We start from the raw sequence: 18,862 nt of genomic DNA, 5'->3' as shown, positions 1-18,862 counted from the left end.
CGTCCCACTCAAACCACTGCTATGCAAGGAAGGCTTTATCTTCCTGAACTTCAACTTCATTCATGTATGAAATTGCCAAGTTGATGTGAGCAAACTCCCAAGCCAATACATCATTTTTAGAGTATCTGAAGGTACTCGCTTCTAGTGTTTCTGAATATCAAGATTCCAAGCATGATTTCATAACTTCCCAATGGGCATACAACACCTACCGTGCCATTGAAGCGATCCCTCCACCCAAGTCACATCTGCCAACCATTGACTTCAATTGTCCAATTCAATAACCACTTTCCAGCATTCTGATCGTTTTACTGCCGGAGGAAATACTCAACATCCCACAGCAAGTGGTACCATCGTGTCCAAGCGCTAGTTCCCCATGCTCCAAAGGCTTCTCACACACGGAGATAGCCATAACAACAAGAAGGAACTCCTCTCGCTGCTTAAGGATATCTGTTCTGATGCTTCCGCTTTGTGCGTTGAAGATAGCACTCGGAAACTGGCGGGGCCGCCTTTACTCAACCATTTCAACGACGTCACAGATCTAGATGTGAAACTGGGGTTGAACGAAGAGCTGAATGATAGGAACATGCCGCAATTCTGGTCTAGAAAACAGCTATTGCCAGCAGCATCAGTGGTGAGGGTTTCAGATTCCCTTTGAGGTTGAGGAGGGGGTTTATCAGATACTCCTGCTTATTTTCAGGCCAGTGTTTTGAACGGCCGGCAGGCAAGGAGCTTTGCAATGTACTTGATGAAGCCGATGGCAAAAAGAGAATGCACCAGGATCCAGCAAAAAGCGGAATGTTGAAATGATATTTATCCCTACCCTTTTTCAGAAGTGAAAACCAACAAGCGTGGCACAATGGAGAGGCGGATGGATGCCTTAACGAAATGAAACCGTGACCTCGAGAAATATCATTCTTGGCATAACTGAGATTCCTATAGTTCCTATAGAGCATTGCCATAGACGCATTTATCCGCATGCTCCTCACTTTTGCCGATATGGCTATTGGGAACTGCAAGCGGGTAAATACCCGCTCGGCAAACCGGGAATGGGTTTCGCTTCGTGAACGAGGTAGTTAATGCTCCTAAAGTTGTCCTGGTGCTGTCCATACGTCTCCAAATTGGGCATTCTGGTCTTTTTTACCCGCCATGTCCGTAACTTCCAACGACTATAACTACAACTGCTAATGCTACTGCTACTGCTACCTTTCCATCATTTACAAGCACTCCCCACTCAGCATATCTACACTAACGTGATCCACCACCGAACGCTCGTCCCCACCGAACACTCGCATATTTATTTCTCCCTATTTTCCCCTCTATTTTCCCCCCTTCTAACCCTTTCTACAACCATCATACCATGGATCACAAAGTAGCTCTACAAGCTGCAGTTGATGATTTAAATACTCAATTGATTCCAGAATACACTGCAACTGTCAAAAGTATGAATCAGCTATTATACTCTTTTACAATGTTATAGAAGTACAGAGTATTCAAGTCTCAAGAGAAGAGTGACACCCAAGTGCTGATAACCGGAGCTAATCACAATACTCAAGGGAGCCTGCATTACATAGAGGATGACATCAAAAAGAGCGGGCCTTGTGTATTGATCAGTAAAGACTGAATGAGAACATGATCCCACAGCTTCTTTGCAGCCAGTTAAAAAGGCCTGGTTTGTTCACACAGTTATGGCTGTGATGTTTAGAGGCAGTAATGAGTGAACATATGAATTATGAGCGCATCTTCAGGCGGCATTCAGAGGGTTGGATAATAAATAGTATCAAAAAAAAAAAGATTTACACTCAGGCATTACTTCAGGGAACAACAGTATCAGCGTGGGATAGGTAATTCAACCAACATTTCAGAAGGCGCAACAGCAAACCCGCGCTGGAGAAACACCGAAGCCAACAGAGAGCACTATACTTACATTCAAGAGTGAGTGAGTCAGGGGGAACAGCAGAAGGCTCAGTGAAGTAACAATGAAGATGAAGAAGAAGAAGAAGAGAGAGAGAGAGAGTTACTCACTATCATTTCAACCCTCTGTTTTCAGTGGTTTAGACACAGCATTCATTGCTTCAAGCTTATGTGAACAATCTCTCAATTGAGACTCTCAAGCTTTATTCTCAGAAAAGTAAGAGTCATACTCTTTGACATTTATTCATGAGCTGATATCTAGATATTAATAATATAGTTAAGACTGAGATAACTTTTTTTAAAATTTATAAAGAAGTAATATTCTTTCTAACTTATTAACTCATTTTCAAATTCTTTTTCTTTTAATTATTAAATGATTTCTATGATGTCTGATATATTATCTGTCTACATGTCTCTGTGATACTGATTAATATGTTATCAAAGCTTTAGTTTTAGAGTAGTATTATTCAAGTTTCTTAAGATGTTTCTGAAATTATAGTGTTAACTTTAATACACACTGTAACAAATGTGAGTAAATTGTGAATAATTAACTGATAACTTAAATGAATAAAAGTGATTATAGATGATAAGTTAAGAAATAAATAAAAATATTAATATATAACTGTAATAAATAGTACTCTATGTGAAAGCTTTCAAACTCATTGAAATAAAATCTCATAAAAGAGGAAATAGCTTGAAAGAGGCATGAATATTCTCTGATAGTCAAGCTGCTTTAAAAAGACTTAGAAATAGTCAGATTCATAATGATTAAATGAATCTTGAACTGATCTTAAACTCTGTTTTGAAAATTTAAAAGAGAAGAACATCAAAACTGATAATTCATCTGCACTGAGTTCCTGCTCATATGAATATTCATGGCAATGAATTGGCTGATTCAGCTGCAAAAAAGGGTTCAGAATTAAGCAGATCTATTCAAAAAATTATGTCCTAGTCTTTTATAAGAAGAAAAATAAAAGAATCTTGTTTAGATAAGTGAAATGAAAGCTGGCAGAAATAAAAGAAGAGTATACATTATTCAAGATTTGAAACAAAACCCAAGTGAAAATCTTGTTCAATTAAATGTAAAAAGAAAATATTCTTATCTATAATACAGCTGAAACTAGAATATGGCTATTTCAAATCTTATATGCAAAGATTTGATGATAGATTTAATTCAATAAAATGCTCATTCTGCAATGCAAATGAGAATTCTGAGTATATTATAATACACTGTGCATTATACAATAGTTTCAGAGTCAGATTGAAAGAGAAGTATAATCTAAATCAATTAAATATGAGATTCTTATTCTCAACTGAGACAGGAATTAAATACTTAATAGACTTTCTATCAGAAACTCAAGCAGTTATAAGAAAATGAGTAAATTCAGAAATATCTGAATATGAAGAGGAGAAAATCAATCAGATATAGTCTGTTAAAACAGCTATATACTATCTTTTAATAATTTGTTTTGTTACAGTCTCTCTTTACTTTATCTTTCTCTTTCAATTTCTTTCTATCTATCTATTTAATGTGTCTATCTTTAAGACTGTGTTCTCTTTTCTTTTGTCATGATATTGTCAAATGATTTCAAAGTATCAGAAGATGTTAAAATACTGCAATTTGTAAACAGTTTTTGTATTCTGAGCTGGAATTTTCTGATTTTGCATATCTGAAATTGATGAATGTATAATAGTTAACTTTACAGATATAGGAAAAACTCTGAGAACTAAAAGTTCTCAGGTAGATATTATAGTCTCTGACTGTATACATCTATAATTGAAGAATAATAATAATAATAATAAATAGTACTCTATTATTGTTTCATTTTCAAGTTATGAAGTAAAAGAAACTATTACAGTATAGTTTTTAAAAATAAACAGCAGAAAATGAATATTAAATTCTAGTATATTTTTTATTTATTTCATGTCACACACAAGCTCTTTTCAGATTTTTTCACTATAAATGCTCACTATTCTTTGAATAAGAACAAGTAAAAGAGAAGAATATTACTTATAAAAAACTAGCTTTTAATAAAGATTTTTTTCTCATATTATCAATCTTTCATTTCTGCTCTTTAATTTCATCACATTTTATTGATATTATACATCACTGATTTGAGAGACTTAGATGTGAGTCATGTGACTCTCATATTTACATAACAATAGTTATAAAAGTGAGACAGTTAAGCTCATTATCTTATTAAATAATTATGTTTAATATTTCATAATTTCTCTTGCTCAGTTATATAATTAAATAAATATTAACTCTTCAGCATAGTCAAGCTTTTATAGCAGATTACATATTTTAACCTAGAAACTCTTTCTCTTCATTAGTCTTTTCATTTAATGACTGCTTGCTTTTTAACAGAAAAAATAGCCTCTCAGCCTGGCTGAATACTATCTTTATATTATGAAAGCAAACTGGTTTCTCAGCTGAGCTTTCTCATTATTCAACTGTTTGAGAACTATGCAGAAAAAAAGAGAATTCATCATTCTTCATCTATACAGAAGCAACCGGTCTCAGATTTAGATGTAAAAGTAGATGTAGAAATAATTCAAATATCACACTTGAGAGCTCTGTGTCATTTCTAAATAGGTTCAAGGTTTTCAATGCTTCTATAGAATCAAGGCATATAGACCTTTTCAGTCACGTCATGTGTCTGAAGTTGTTGATAGACAGTAGCTTCACGTTCATGAATTGTCTGAGATGATCATGATGCTATTTGCCGGCTCTTGATCAGCTCTCTTAGACAACATCTATCAAGATAGATGCTCACCGCTTTCATAACACATTTCAAGGTTCAAATTCCTGAACTCGTGTGGACTTTTCCCACCAACATTTCCTTGCGATTTCATTCGCGCCTGCGTCGCTTCATCCATGCTTTGTTGCCTGCTGTGATTTCAGTTGCCTGACCGGGGAATGGGCTTCTATCACCATCATTGACTATACTTGAATCTAGAGACATTACTCACCTGTTTTCAATAATGACAGCGAAGAAGCCTCAACAAATAGATACTGGAGAAATCTTAGACATATTTCATCTGTAGCAGCGGACAATGAATCCTTGTTATGCCTTTCTTGCATATAAGTACACTCACTGTCTTTGCCAACAGAGGCAAACTGCAGCTGAACACTTTATCAATGCATTGACACATGCAATTCTCATCTAGAGCTTCAAGAAATGTCTTTAGTTGACTGTTTTTTTCCAGATGATCAACTCAGTTACTCTCACTGCTTGTTGCAGAACAGTTCTCTAGGTGTGCACATCAATGCCCCGCTCAATCCTGGTTCAAATACAACAAATACCACCTACAGCTGAGAAGATATATCACTCTCTAAATGCCTGACCAGAGTTTACTCTGCAGTATATTATGAATCACTATCATCAGCTGCTTGACAATACCTCTCTTTCAAGTGAGTCAATAACTTTGCTGGGTCTGATTGTCAGTTCAGAGAATCAACTCAGAGCTCTTATTGTGACACAATTCAAAAACTGAATCAGACATGCTCTATGAGCAATGTTTGACTAGATTGAAAGCCAACACCAAGGCCTTCAAGGGCTTGTGAGAGTATTCTATGATGAAGGTAAAGTGTCAGAACCATGGACAACTACAAGTCTGATGCAGCATTCTTTGATGAGACAATGCCTGCTACAACAAGTTGGAATCACACACCTGGCAAGATAAGGCCATCATTGAAATGAACTAGCAATTTATGAAATAGCCTGCTGCCAGCACGCTGTTGAGGATGTCACCAGGTTCTCTCACAGCTCAATTTTTATATGAAGCAACATCATGCCCAATATGGTAACAGACCTGGAGTTAGTCCCCGTAAGGCGCTGAGATGATGGCGGCAATCTTGATCTTGCTCAACTGATTCCGTGGAAGGCACAAGGAAACCTCGGAAACGAGTAGCTAACAGTCATGCTCACAGTTTGATGCCTGGGCATGCTGGTTGCGCAGAATAATGGCCCCAGGAGTTGGAATATTTGAGAAGCCATAGTATATATGCTTCAATACTTGCTGATGTTGGATGATGGAAATTTTCTTGTAACTGTTCTTGACCAAAGTAACAGCATTGCGCTAGTGTAGATAGTAACTTACTACCAATGATGCGTAAGTTAGTATTATTAAATGATGACAACAATTAAAGCTTCCCCACATTGTGGGGAAGTGATCAAGTAGTGGCCCCCGCCATGCCTTTTCCCTGCCATCAGGGCCTTTGGTCCGTCGGGCCTAACGAGAGCAAAAGGCGGGGGGTTGTTCTCCGTGGAGCGGGAGTTGCGCCAAACCAAAAATCCCCATGCACTCTATCTATGTGGGCTGCGGATATTAGTTACTGTACATCTGGAGAGTTGAATATGCCAGTACTTGACGATGCACATGAACGAGAAAAGTAAGCCCGATATCGGTAAGTGATGATAATTAGAAGTAAGCCCTGACTGAACGTAACTTTCTGCTGTAAGGGTAAGTTAACGTCGTTTAGAAGGCCATAGCAAATTTATCCAAGACGGAATCAGAGAAAAGAAAGTGATACATCACCTCTCAAAAAAAAGTAGGCTTGGGACTGTCAGAAAAGATACGAGCTGATGTTGGCTAAACTGTCCATGCCATACGTTGGAAAAAGCGACAAACGAGGCCACTTCCTGAGGTAATCATGTTGGATTGTTGCTTAGGCCATCATGCTGCACGTGGCGGCGGTTTAGCAAATGGCGCGACGGAAAGCCGGAGGAAGAAATTCTGGCAGCATGCAACTAGCTAAGAAGCGGGTGGCTGGTTGCCATTGCCAGAAAGGCTTGAAGCCTGTTCGGGTACATGCATCCAGCCGTTTCAGGAATATGATGCGAGTCATGGAGCGTGGACTGGGGAAATGTCCAAGGTTTCTGTTCGGAGTACAGGCCGTCTATCAGCTCCAAAGGATCAAACGCTAAAACTGGTGGACGACCAAGGGTTAAGCGGCAGATGCAAGGAATCGAAGGTAGCGGCGTGTAGGCGAGAAATAGTTCGGAACATTTGTGGAAATCTGGTGGAAATCTAGGTTCAAAGGATCAAACTGCTATATTTCGGACCCCGAGTATCTCCTTTTCCATCTTATTCTTGCTTGTCCTTCTGCAGATACGGGCAAAACGTCTCAAAGAGGATTGTAGCCCGCCATGCGTTGATGCGTCTATTTCAAGCCAGCAACCGTTATTTCATGCAACGTAACCGGAAGTCTTTCAGACTCTCCAAAAATGTAGGTTCCCGGTGTTCGTAAGTCAAACACCGGAGAGGAACGTGACAGAAGCGAAAAGTACGGGGCCATATTTTAGTCCATCTCAAGCTTGAACCGCTGACTACCCAGGGTACTTTGTACAGAGCTCATTTGCGGCTCATATGCCGTCCGGGCATGAGGTGTCCCGTCGGACATGGAGGGAATTCCCACTAACGAGGCAGCCAACGATCGACAAGCGGATAAAAGCAACTGCATAACTACCCTCTGGGCTATGTGGAAAATGAGTTGCGCAGGAGGGCTCCAAATGAACTATGGGGTAAATTCACTGGATGTTTAACAATAGTATACTCTGTACGGATCCACATGACATATTACCCGTAAAACGCAACAAGATACAATGATAGAGTATAGCCAAAAGTATCAAAGGAAGGTGAGGTGTGGATCTCTAACTGGAATTTCATAATTCATGGGAGCCAACATTAGTGACCGGAGCTTTTAAAATAGAACAGCATGAGTAAAACCGACGTAAATTCGTAGTCTCATAAATTTCACTGGAAATGCGACAAGAAGCAACCGAAATCAATAAATTAAAAGGAAATTGGGAGCCCTGAAAAACAGCAAAACCAGTAAGTAATAAATTAAACAACAATCCAAAGCGTGTCCGTTGTAGGTTGAGACAATCTGCATTTTCATGACGACATTTCGATAATCGATAAAAGGCCTGGTAGCATGGTATCTCTGCTGTATGCACAGCATGCCTTGATACAGGAATTTTCCGTCACCTCACGGCATGCAAACAGAACCAAGAGAAAGATGCATTCGCACGATGTAGAAGAAAGTCAAATCGATATTCTCGACAGGTTCGCGCACTGGATCGAAATAGTTCCAAAGCTGATAGTTCTTTCGTGCAATGGATTTGGCAATGATTGTGGAAGCCGCTTAGTATTCGAATCGAGCGAGGCTCACGGGCACGCTATGATTCAGCGTTGATGAAGGGGACAAACCCCGACTGACTGAAAGTACTGATCGGTCCGGTCAACGCTGACTGAGCTAGCTAAAACTTTAGGTACTTTAGCATGGGATATTTGTAATACTCGAAAGCGTGACGTAGTAAAAACGCGACCTTCAAGCCTGGTACTTAAGTACGCTTGCATGTGGGAGGTAGCCGGTGAATCAAAATCATTCATAAATGAAATAACCTGTCGACTCCTATACCACTCGGGCTGATAGCTATGGGTGGCACCCTAGCTTTATGGCGTATGTGCGGAAAAGGAGGTGATGATCTCCTGTGGGTTTCTTTGCAGATTATACCTGCAATGCGAATAAAGGGATGATATATGACTATCAAAAGAAATGTGAAGAATCTCTGAGAAAGAAGCAGTAGAACCGATTTGGAGTCAACAGAAATACAAATAAAAAAAATAAAAACTATCGCAACGAATGTAGATGCGCAAACAAGAACGTAATATAAAAATTACAAGCATAGAGCCAATGGTTCAGAAAGGCATATAATAGGCCGCTGAACAGAAAAATGTTGTAAGAAGCAAAATCTAGCCGGATTTAACGGTTAAAAAAATTCTAAGGGACCGCAGAATCATGAAACAAGTCGCGGACGCAGGGAGTATGACGAACGTTGGATAGAAACGGGTGGCTTTGAACTACGTGATTGCGGGGCCGTAAGCGGAAATTTCGAGGTAGGTAGAAGAGTTGGAGGCGTAGTGTCTCAGGATTCAGATGGTTGTTTGCGGATGTTATAATGAAGTGGGAAAAACATTTCGTGTGACGCATCATATTAACGTCGACAGTCATTCTCAGAACGGTGGTCGTTGCAACTGTTCCAATACCGCTCCACAGCGCGCTGAGCAACTGGGCCCCGGAATCGATCGAGGAAGTAGTTGAAAAGTGCGAATTCGTCGCGGGTCAAGATATAAGTGTCCGGCTCCGCTTGCACTTTGCGCCAGACTTCGCCAATAGCTAGTTCGAGAATGGACGTCATTCTGGGATCGATTCGGCCGTCTTCACTATTTCTGGCTTCTTCCAGAGCCACTCGTATTGTTTCTGGATCTGGAATAGAAGTATTATTCGTCATCGTCGACGCTGGGTGACTGTGAACGGTGGAGAAATGAACAACAACGCTTGGGGAGGGGATAGGCACGCTTTTAAGCCTTACGGGAAAATGCAAGCAGAGGCAGAAACGCTCACTGTAGTTGTTTGACTGCAGCGACTATAAAGGCAATACAGACATCTAAGGGATCCTTGCAGTATTTCAGCTTTGGGTTCACAAAGCCGTTAAACTCATGCAAGACGTTGAATGCGGAGCTCAAGAAGGGCAAGTAGAGCCCCTCTCACTAGAGACGCGGTTGTCTTTGGTATCAGCGACTGGGCAATCGCGGACCAATCCCTGGAAGCCGCTTCCCCTTAGGGTCCCCTATTTTCCATCTGGAATTTTAGTCCATTAGTGCCATTTCTCCGCCATATTTCGCTTTTAAAGTTGGTTTCTTTTAGGACATTTAAATAGCTCCCATAGGGGATCATGGGAGCAGAGCTGATCTGGTAATTGTAATCGCGCCCAGAATGTGGCATATGGCGGGTGGGGCTATAAATATATTTTAACCACTGCATCAGGCAGTTGTCCGCGATGGTCCAGTAGTTAGTGTGACTGACAAGTGGATGCTAAGTTTGCTGCTCCATACACACCCGAGAAAAGTCCAGGGCGGTCCGTCTACTGCCTACAATTGAGGCGCAAGAGCGTCTCCTGCCAACGGTTCCTTCTCACATACGGCTGCGGAGCGGCAACTGGGGAAACGATTCTGCCTCGTCCCGCATGTGTTGTGCATTAGCGATATTGGTACCCGTCAAGCATGGCCGCACATATGATGCATGCAAGATCAAGGGCCCTGGCAATCATGACGGCATACTCTGTTGGTAGCCTCTCCGATGTGTAAGCTCGCGTACCAACAAACTGAATCAAGGAAAATCTCACCCTAAGTGGCGATTCGAGAGTAGTAGGACACGCCAGGAGGCGCACCAGTGATTTGCAGGATGGTATATATAAATATATATATTGTAGTGCAGCCCAGGCAGCAGGAAATCTTATTCCAAATGTTCATTATATCTGGTTCTGTTCATTTTTGTCCGCTCAGTTCCGGTCACTCCTTTGTCCCCTATTTCGTCGCTTAAGACTGCCATTATCGCGGAACCTTGCGAGGAAAGCTTTGCTTTTTATTTTTCCGAACCATCGCCCTGATGGTGTATTTATGACGGTATTCTGGTATAGCCTGAGGAAAATGCGCTCCAAAATTGGAGGACAAAGGAGTGGAGACAGGTACAAGCTTTTTTACGCGTCGAAATTTAACTAGGGTCCGGGTTTGGAGGAACACATTTGACTTCCAAGCTGATTCGCGCGCTATCTCTGCATCTGCCAAAGATCTGTCATTTTGCAAGGCGACATAGGGCAGAGAATCAGCCAATTCCCTCTACCACTGATGCAGACAAGCTCGGCGAAGTATGGATGACGGGATGTCGAGAACACGCTTCAACCACCACCAACTTCAAGAAAGGCCATAGCCATTCTATGGGAAAGGCCTGGAATACCAGTGCACGCGGTGAATAATATGAGGACGTGAAACATGCCCATCGTGTCAAGGCTTTATTATAGGAACGGTTTTGAAGGTTTGCTTGAAGGTAGTAGTTGTTGGACGTTCTGTTGACTGGTCAGTTCGCGGGTTGGTTTGCGCGATGAGGCGCATGAACCGCGGGGGTCGCCGAAGGGAACCAACAATTGCATAGTCGGACGGGCTTGCAGAGCATTCACAGTTGAGATAATAACTGGACAATAAAAGAACTAGCTCTGCTATGCTCGGGCAGATGTGCCACTGTCTAGCGGTTTGCCTTGAGGAGGTTGTGTCCGAGGTATGTGTTCTTTCTTGGTAACCAGTATTTATGTCCGCATGGCAGCAAACTCTAACTTTCGGCAGTGTTAGCTAGCAGCCACCCGCCTAGTTTACCCTCTGCTTGAATCCTTTGTTTCCATGCTGCCCAGCTGAGAGCAAATGGGCGAATGGTGCTTTTTTTTCTACTGGCTATATGGCATTTAGGAAGGGAAAAATGGATTTACCAGCTTGCGGCTGCATGAACTACGGTGTTTGACAGAGTCAATATAGCCTCCCGTTGCATTCTCTGGACCCTCCAGTTTGGATGATAATGTTAATGCTGGGGCGGTAATATATTTCTTCTAACTTATTTGAAAGAAAGAATCTGCATCAAATCCGGACCAAAATGATCCGAGCCCCTGAGTTGCACAAGAATTGCTCTGCACCCTGGTCGGGTTGAGCAAAATTTTAGCACTATATTTGGAAGCCACCTTTTGACACGCCTGGATCCACGCATTGAGACAGGAGCATTGTCTTCGCCTTCACCTTGTCCCCGAGAAACTACAACACGGCGCAGGTCTGATTGTTGAGCTGAAAATGCATTCGTTTCTCGCAATGTTTGTGTGACTAGTCCACGGGGGAATCGAGCCAGCACATCAGTAGTGTATGCCAGGCAATCCCGACGTGATATGTAGGAGGACATTTTTTCTGGATAATAGCCGTTGCTGCATTTCCTCACCAGGCGTTATTTATCCATGGACGCTATGCTTCCAAGGTTAACCCTGAAAGGATGGATTGGGTGTTTCTCATGCCTTGCAGATTTGTATTTATTTCCTCTCGTTAAATTTCAACGTTTCTCACTCGAATATTCCTTGACTCCGGGCTCTAAATTTGACCTGATATGCAGAGCAAGAATGGCCGAACCGGTATTGTTCGTTAGTTCCTTTAATCCCGAGAAACGCGGAATCAGGGGACACTTATTGGTAGAGAAATGGTTTCTCAAACCACCCATTTAAACCATTGCTCTGTCGAGAAATCTTTTGGACCTTTTGAATCGTTGATAAACCATTTCATAGTATCTTAACCAACGTGCCAGTAGTCTGTAATCCGTACGTGGCACTCCATTCCATTCTTGCGAAGTTAGTCACATTGGCGGTCTAATTCTGATAATAGACAATAGACATAACCAGTAAATTCAACAACAGTATCAGACAAATATATTCGCAGCCTTCAAAACCTTGAGAGAAATTCTTGCAGATATGATATGGTAATGGTAGAGGAAACACAAGGCGAGAAAATGAGTGTTTCTCCTGATATTGTCTCTGACAATCTGAGAAAAGAGATAGCAGATCACGAGTGAATGTCATGTGTATTGAGACGAAATAAATATCAGTAACTCTCCCAGCCAAAGCATGATATTCAATATTATAATGTTGTAATTTATAGTCTTCTATGAAGTATATAACTCATATATATATTAGAAAAACCAATTAAATATATTAAATACTAAACTTATTTGTGAAGTGAAGTGTAAGAATAAGTGCTCACAGGTAATTATTTAGAGATTCACAGCTTGACATAATATATACTGATAGGCTATAGCTACTAGAAGTATTTACAGTAAAAAGATAAATATAAAGATTAAATAATAATTACAAACTTCTATTTATATAAATTATATATAGTCAAGAGCAGACTGGTTAATAAGATTATAAATTTAATATTTAATTTTATTTAATCTAATTTCATACATTTCTTAATGTGAATTCTGCTAAGACTAATTATTAAAAAAACATGCAAAGTAACTATTAATCAGATATTAAAATAAGACTATAACTTAAAAAAATTAAGAAAGTAATTTTATTTAATTTTATTTAATTTCATTCTTGATATAAAGTTACTATTTTTAGAGATTTTAAAGTTTTTTTTAAACTATTTTTAATTTTTTAAAAAGTAATAATTTTTGATAATACTTAAATAAAATTCAAGTCATTTAAAGCAATAAAATGAATTTAAAATTGAGAAGTGAAAATTATAATCTTATTTTAAAAATGTAATAAGAGTAGATAGTAGATGTCTATTATATCTCTGATTATATTAAGACTCTGTTACAACTTTATATAGTTTATTACTTTTTTGTGAATAATTTCATTTATTTTACAGACAGTTCAAACCAGTTTTCAATCACTTCATAATATTACACAGATGTAATATAGAAGAATCTGATTGATAAATATAAGAATCTCACTTCTATACAAGATTAGCAAATTACTTCTTTCATAATAGTAAGATGCTACTGAGGTATCACTTCAGCTATTCTTACTTATAGAATAGAAGAGAAATATTCACTTATTAATAATATAGAATAGCTAGATGCTGGCTTTTTATTAAAGAAGTCAGTGATTTATTTTCTTCTACTAATAATATATATAAGAGTGACTACAATTCTTATATAATCTTCTTAATATACTAAGTACTATATCTATAATATTCTTATAATGACTCTGTAGCTCATGAGCTCACTATTTAAGCAAGATAGTTAAGTCTACTTATACAGCTTCTCTAGATAACTATCTATATAATATTACTGATTAATCACTGCTTCAGTTCTATTATATTACAATTCAAATTACTTAATCTGATTATAAGTTTGAATCAGTTAAGCTCTATTAATAGATTAATAGAATCTTATATATCTGTACTGAGACTGATCTGATCTCACTCTCTGAAGAAAACTACACATTATTTTCTAGAGTATATATATCTCTACTCTAACAGAAATCTGAGATTTCTGAATCTACTATATATTTTAATATAAGCTTTTTAATTACTCTGTTACTACTGCAGTCTCTACACTTCTATATCTATTATAAAGATAGTGTAGCAGGCTGTGCTTAATTATATAAGACTATTTTATTACACTTCATAGATTTCTGTTAAAAGCTCTGATTCTTCTGCTGAAAGCTTTAATTCTCAGGTACTGATTCTCAGCTGGGAAATTTATGAAGTTTCTATTCTCTCACTTCAAAGCTTCATTTCATACATATATAAATATTCACTTTGATTGCTGATTCTCATACTTTCTCTTGTTTTCTTCTCTAATATTTTCTACATTTATTATATAAGATCTATATATTAATACTAATCTATTTAGTATAGATCTCTTATACTTGGAAAATATTTATTATCTTCTCATTAGAAATAATTACTTATTGAGAAGATATTTAAACACATAACAATGTGTAAGAAATAAGAAAATAAATGATCATAGACTAGCTAAGTAGACATTGAGTTTCTATTAAATAGATAGAAGCTTACTTATTAGTTACTCTGACTCTGTAACAAGATCTTATAAAGAGACTGTCAGTGAAAGATCTGAGAGTTCTGACATCTTAAATGTATGAGATATTTATATGAATACACTTCTTCTGATTCTGCAGATATTACATATCTGATGAATAATATAGCTATGTCTATTATTATTATTATTATTACTATTCTTTAATTATAGATGTATGCAGTCAGAGACTATGACATCTACCTGAGAACTTTTAGTTCTCAGGGTTTTTTCTATATTTATAAAGTCAACTATTATATATTTATCAATTTCAAATATATAAAATCAGAAAATTCCAGCTCAGAATACAAAAACTGTTTACAAATTGCAGTATTTTCACACATTATGATACTTTGAAATCATTTGATAATATTATGACAAAAGAAAAGAGAACATAGTCTTAAAGATAGACATATTAAATAGATAGATAGAAAAGAACAGAAAAGAAAAAGTAAAGTAAAGAGAGACTATAATAGAATAAAATTATTAAAAGATAGTATATAGCTGTTTTAACAGACTATATCTAATCAATTTCCATCTCTTCATATTCAGATATTTCTGAATTCAGTCATTTTCTTATAGCTGCTTGAGTTTCTGATAGAAAGTCTATTAAGTATTTAATTCCTGTCTCAGTTGAGAATAAGAACCTGATATTTAATTGATTTAAATCAGACTTCTTCTTCAATCAGGCTCTGAGACTATTGTATAATACACAATGCATTATAATATACTTAGGATTTTCATTTGCATTGCAGAATAAGCATTGTGTTGAATCAAATCTATCATCAAATCTTTATATATAGAATTTAAAATAATCATGTTCTAGTTTCAGCTGAATTATAGATGAGAATATTTTCTTTTTACATTTAATTAAACAAGATTTTCACTTAGATTTTATCTTAAATCTTGAATAATATATACTCTTCTTTTATTTCTGTCAGCTTTTATTTTACTTATTTAAATAAGATTCTTTTATCTTTCTCTTTATAAAAGATCAGAACACTGTTTTTTGAATAGATCTACTTAATTCTGAAATCTTTTTTACTGCTGAATCAGTTAATTCATTGTCATAAATATTCATATAAGCAGAAACTCAGTGTAGATGAATTATTAGTTTTAATATTCTTCTCTTTTGAATTTTTATAACAGAATTTAAAATCAGTTCAAGATTCATTTGATCATTATAAATCTGACTATTTTTAAGTCTTTTCAAAGCAGCTTGACTATTAGAGAATATTCATATCTCTTTCAAGCTATTTTCTCTTTTATGAGATTTTATCTCAATAAGTTTGAAAGCTTTTACTATTGTAAATAGTTCAGCATCAAAGATTTCAGATTCACAGCTCAAAATTCAGAAATCTAAGATGAAATTGATATTATCTTCAGTATAAGCAATGTCTGCATCTAATCTGTTCAAACTCTCATTTTTTAAGTCATCTGAGTAAATCAGAATAGAGTCTTTTATATTAATTGTAGAGATCTTCTTTAAATACTGTTTACATTCTCTCTCTTTAGATAGTTCACTTATTTGTAAGTCTATGAGAGATTTCAGCTTTTCTCTTCAAGAAGATATCTTCTCATGATCAATTTTCTCAATATTTAATAAAGAAAATTGATTTTTAAGCAGTGAATATAATCTGTACAGTTGAGAGAGTATTTTCTTCAAAGAATTATTCTCATTTCAATTAAGAAATCTATTTTAATTCAGTTCATTTCCTGAGTTGATTAATAGAAATAAAGAAGAGACTCTTTCTCTGATTATATAATTTAAGCTCATCTTCATGACTCTCAGAGCATAGTTTATACAGGTCTTTTCAAATTGAATAGCAGAAGATGAAATTGAAGCTTTAATTTTCATTACTTTAATAGAAGATGATTTGAATGCTTTCAGAATTCTTCTCAAAGCTCTGTTTTACAGACTTTGAAAGAGTTCAGTGAAATTATCTTGATTATTTTATTAAACTTAAACTTTATAATCAGCTACTGAGATGATACAAGCTATGTATAACTATCTCATAGTCTGAAAGAATAGATCTCTCTTAGTATTTAATAGTCTAATTACACTATTCAGTAGTCTCTCTGTCTTGATAATTCTTTATTGAATATAATATTTAAAATTCAACTTGAAGTTTAATCATAGTTCTAGTTATTTAACATTCAAACTGAGTTTAATCTCTTTATTTAAAAGAGTTAGACTTAGTTTTTTCTCATTGAATCTGGGAAAAAAGTGAATTAACTCAGTTTTATTTATATTAAATTGAATTAGATTGATATCTACTCTAACAAAGATTTTCTTTACTGCTTTTTCAATTACTTTTAAATTCTCTTTAATTATCTTTGAACTGTAGACTAAATTAATATTATTTATATAGCTTGAAGATCTCACTATTTTCATATCTCTATTCTTGAATAGATATGCAGTGTATATTACAAATAAAACAGATAAGATTAAAGATTTTTATAATACTTCTATTTTGATCTCAGTCTTATTTTATTTCATTTCATCAAAGAATAATTATATAATTCTTTTAGATACAAAATAATCAACTCATTTTATTAGAGAAAGTGACAGTTTTAACATCTTCAAAGTCTGAATCATCTTAAACTTTAAAATATAATTAAATATATCTTTTATATCAATAAAAATTGCAGTTGAGATCAGATCTTTATACTTTATTATTTAAATATTATGAATAACTGAAAGAACAGTGTTAATTATAGAACATTATTTTCTATCTCTCATTTATTCATTAAGTAGAAGAGAATTACTAATAGAGCTTATAAAAGATAATCTAGTAGCTATTATCTTTTCTAGAATTTTTCTTAAACAGTTCAACAGAGATATTACTTTATATAACTTAGAGATTAAAGCTTTTCTATTAAATTGTATAAGAATTACTTCAGTAGTATCTCTTCAGTATTCAGAATAATAATCATTTTTTAAGAGATTGAAAAAGAGTTTAAAATATTCATTCTTCAAGTAGAAATATGTGTTTTGAATAATTAAGTGATTAATTGAATCAGGCTCTGCAGCAGTTTTAATTGAACTTGAGAATACAGCTGACTCTAGTTCATCATGTGTAAGCTCAGATTATTCCCAGTTATTTTTATCAATATATTCATGAAATAATATATTCTTCTCTTCTAAATGTGATGAGTTTTGAAAGACAATTCTCATAAAAGCTTAACACTTTTTCTCAAAAGTGTTTGCTGTATATAATTCATTCTGAAATTCATATTCTAAGGTTGAAAGCTTTGCTACACTTCTTATTTTAATATAGTTGAAGGCTTTAAAAACTTCTTTTTCTTATACTTTCTCAAGAAATTGTTTCAGCAGTCTGTCTTAATTCTTTTAATATCTGAAAAATATTCATTTCTGATCACTTTGAACTCTTTATCAGATATTAAGTTATTCTTTCAATCTCTCTTAGCAGTGACTAATTGTTTTCTTTTAGAAGTGATATTCTCATCTTATCAAGATTTGAAATACTCAGAAGACTTTTTCTTTGAAATATTTTCTCTAATACTTGTTAGAAGAATAGATGTAATTAGCTTTACTCTATTCTTAAGCATTTTATTTAAGATATCTTGACTCTGATTTCAATAAAGCTTACTCTGCTTTTCAGATTTTAGCTGTTTTATACTTTCTTTAACTGCTTTTCAATCAGCTTTTTCAAAGTTATACTGATTAGATAGAAGAGGATTTTCACTCATTTATTTTTCACTCAGTTCAATATCAAATTGAATGATCTCATGACCTGATTCTGAGGTCTTATTTAAATCAATAAACCAGTTTATAAGTCTTTTTTCAATTAGATTTTATGACATGAAAGTTAAATCTATAATAGATTTCTGTTTCATGCCTTTAGCTATGTCTACTGATAATATGAAAGAACTCTTGAACACAAGTATAGACACAGTACTGCAGTGACTCTGAGTAATATTGAAATTACAATAATAACAGATAGCTGATATACATGCAAATCAACAACATCAATATGAGAAAATTCAATAATTAACTCAATAAGAAATAGACTGACCGTGTGACCGTGTCTGAGACCAGAATCAGAATATTTGATAGTCTTATTATCAATTTGACTGATTCTATTACACAGTTTTAAGATTACATAGTAGTCTCATACTGTTTCAGTGAGACTTACTGTCTACTCTTGTCACATTTTTCAAATGAGACCATGATTTTCACTTCTCAATTTAAATTATTTTTATTGCTTTAAATGACTTTAAATCTCATTTGAGTGTTATTAAAAAGTGTTACTTTTTAAAAAATTAAAAATAGGCTAAAAAAACCTTAAAATGTCTAAAAATAGTAACTTTATATCAAGAATGAGACTAAATGAGATAGAGATGAGATCACTTTCTTATTTTTTCTAAGTCATGGTTTCATTTTGAGAGTTAGATATATAGTTACTTTGCATGTTTTTTTAATGATCAGACCCAGCCGGACTCGATGCTCATGCAATGTATGATATCAGATCAGATAAGATCAGATATGAATTCATAAGTATGTTC

At 35.6% G+C, this 18,862-nt stretch overlaps 4 protein-coding genes across 7 annotated transcripts; 2 read left to right on the top strand and 2 right to left on the bottom strand.

Moving 5' to 3' along the window:
• Window positions 1-373: 373 nt before the first annotated feature.
• On the top strand, window positions 374-1,077 carry BDBG_09538 (uncharacterized protein; the record flags this gene model as incomplete). Its single annotated transcript, XM_002620049.1, has 2 exons — window positions 374-631; window positions 949-1,077. The coding sequence occupies 2 exons, from the start codon at window positions 374-376 to the stop codon at window positions 1,075-1,077; spliced, it is 387 nt and encodes a 128-aa protein (XP_002620095.1).
• A 4,002-nt stretch (window positions 1,078-5,079) lies between these two features.
• BDBG_09536 lies at window positions 5,080-11,035 on the bottom strand. Of its 4 annotated transcripts, XM_031724054.1 has the most exons (4): window positions 10,903-11,033; window positions 8,756-10,826; window positions 5,587-8,673; window positions 5,080-5,486 (listed from the first exon to the last, which is right to left on the bottom strand). In XM_031724054.1, exon 2 carries the CDS (start codon window positions 9,210-9,212, stop codon window positions 8,916-8,918), a length of 297 nt encoding a protein of 98 aa, XP_031581514.1. In that variant the 5' UTR covers window positions 9,213-10,826; window positions 10,903-11,033; the 3' UTR covers window positions 5,080-5,486; window positions 5,587-8,673; window positions 8,756-8,915. The 4 variants fall into 4 exon arrangements, with proteins under 4 accessions (XP_031581514.1, XP_031581513.1, XP_031581512.1 ...); XM_031724053.1 differs by having other exon boundaries at window positions 5,587-9,739; window positions 9,821-11,035; XM_031724052.1 differs by having other exon boundaries at window positions 5,587-10,055; window positions 10,107-11,035.
• BDBG_09537 (uncharacterized protein) lies at window positions 6,108-7,469 on the top strand (the record flags this gene model as incomplete). Its single annotated transcript, XM_031724055.1, has 3 exons — window positions 6,108-6,307; window positions 6,706-6,899; window positions 7,345-7,469. 3 exons carry the CDS (start codon window positions 6,108-6,110, stop codon window positions 7,458-7,460), a joined length of 510 nt encoding a protein of 169 aa, XP_031581515.1. The 3' UTR covers window positions 7,461-7,469.
• An 89-nt stretch (window positions 11,036-11,124) lies between the features above and the next one.
• BDBG_09534 (uncharacterized protein) lies at window positions 11,125-12,439 on the bottom strand. Its single transcript, XM_031724050.1, has one exon. The coding sequence runs from the start codon at window positions 11,696-11,698 to the stop codon at window positions 11,363-11,365; it is 336 nt and encodes a 111-aa protein (XP_031581510.1). The 5' UTR covers window positions 11,699-12,439; the 3' UTR covers window positions 11,125-11,362.
• Between the last annotated feature and the right edge of the window lie 6,423 nt (window positions 12,440-18,862).

The sequence above is a fragment of the Blastomyces gilchristii genome (assembly GCF_000003855.2).
Source record: "Blastomyces gilchristii SLH14081 genomic scaffold supercont1.56, whole genome shotgun sequence".
In the NCBI taxonomy this organism is placed as follows: Eukaryota; Fungi; Ascomycota; class Eurotiomycetes; order Onygenales; family Ajellomycetaceae; genus Blastomyces; species Blastomyces gilchristii.
The sequence above is the reverse complement of the archived record's forward strand: the minus strand, read 5'-3'. Positions and strand labels throughout refer to the sequence as shown.

What these genes read in the sequence shown, in the direction of transcription:
- BDBG_09534 (XM_031724050.1), bottom strand. Translation starts at nt 11,698, where the DNA reads ATGTCCTCCTACATATCACGTCGGGATTGCCTGGCATACACTACTGAT.
- BDBG_09536 (XM_031724051.1), bottom strand. Translation starts at nt 9,212, where the DNA reads ATGACGAATAATACTTCTATTCCAGATCCAGAAACAATACGAGTGGCT.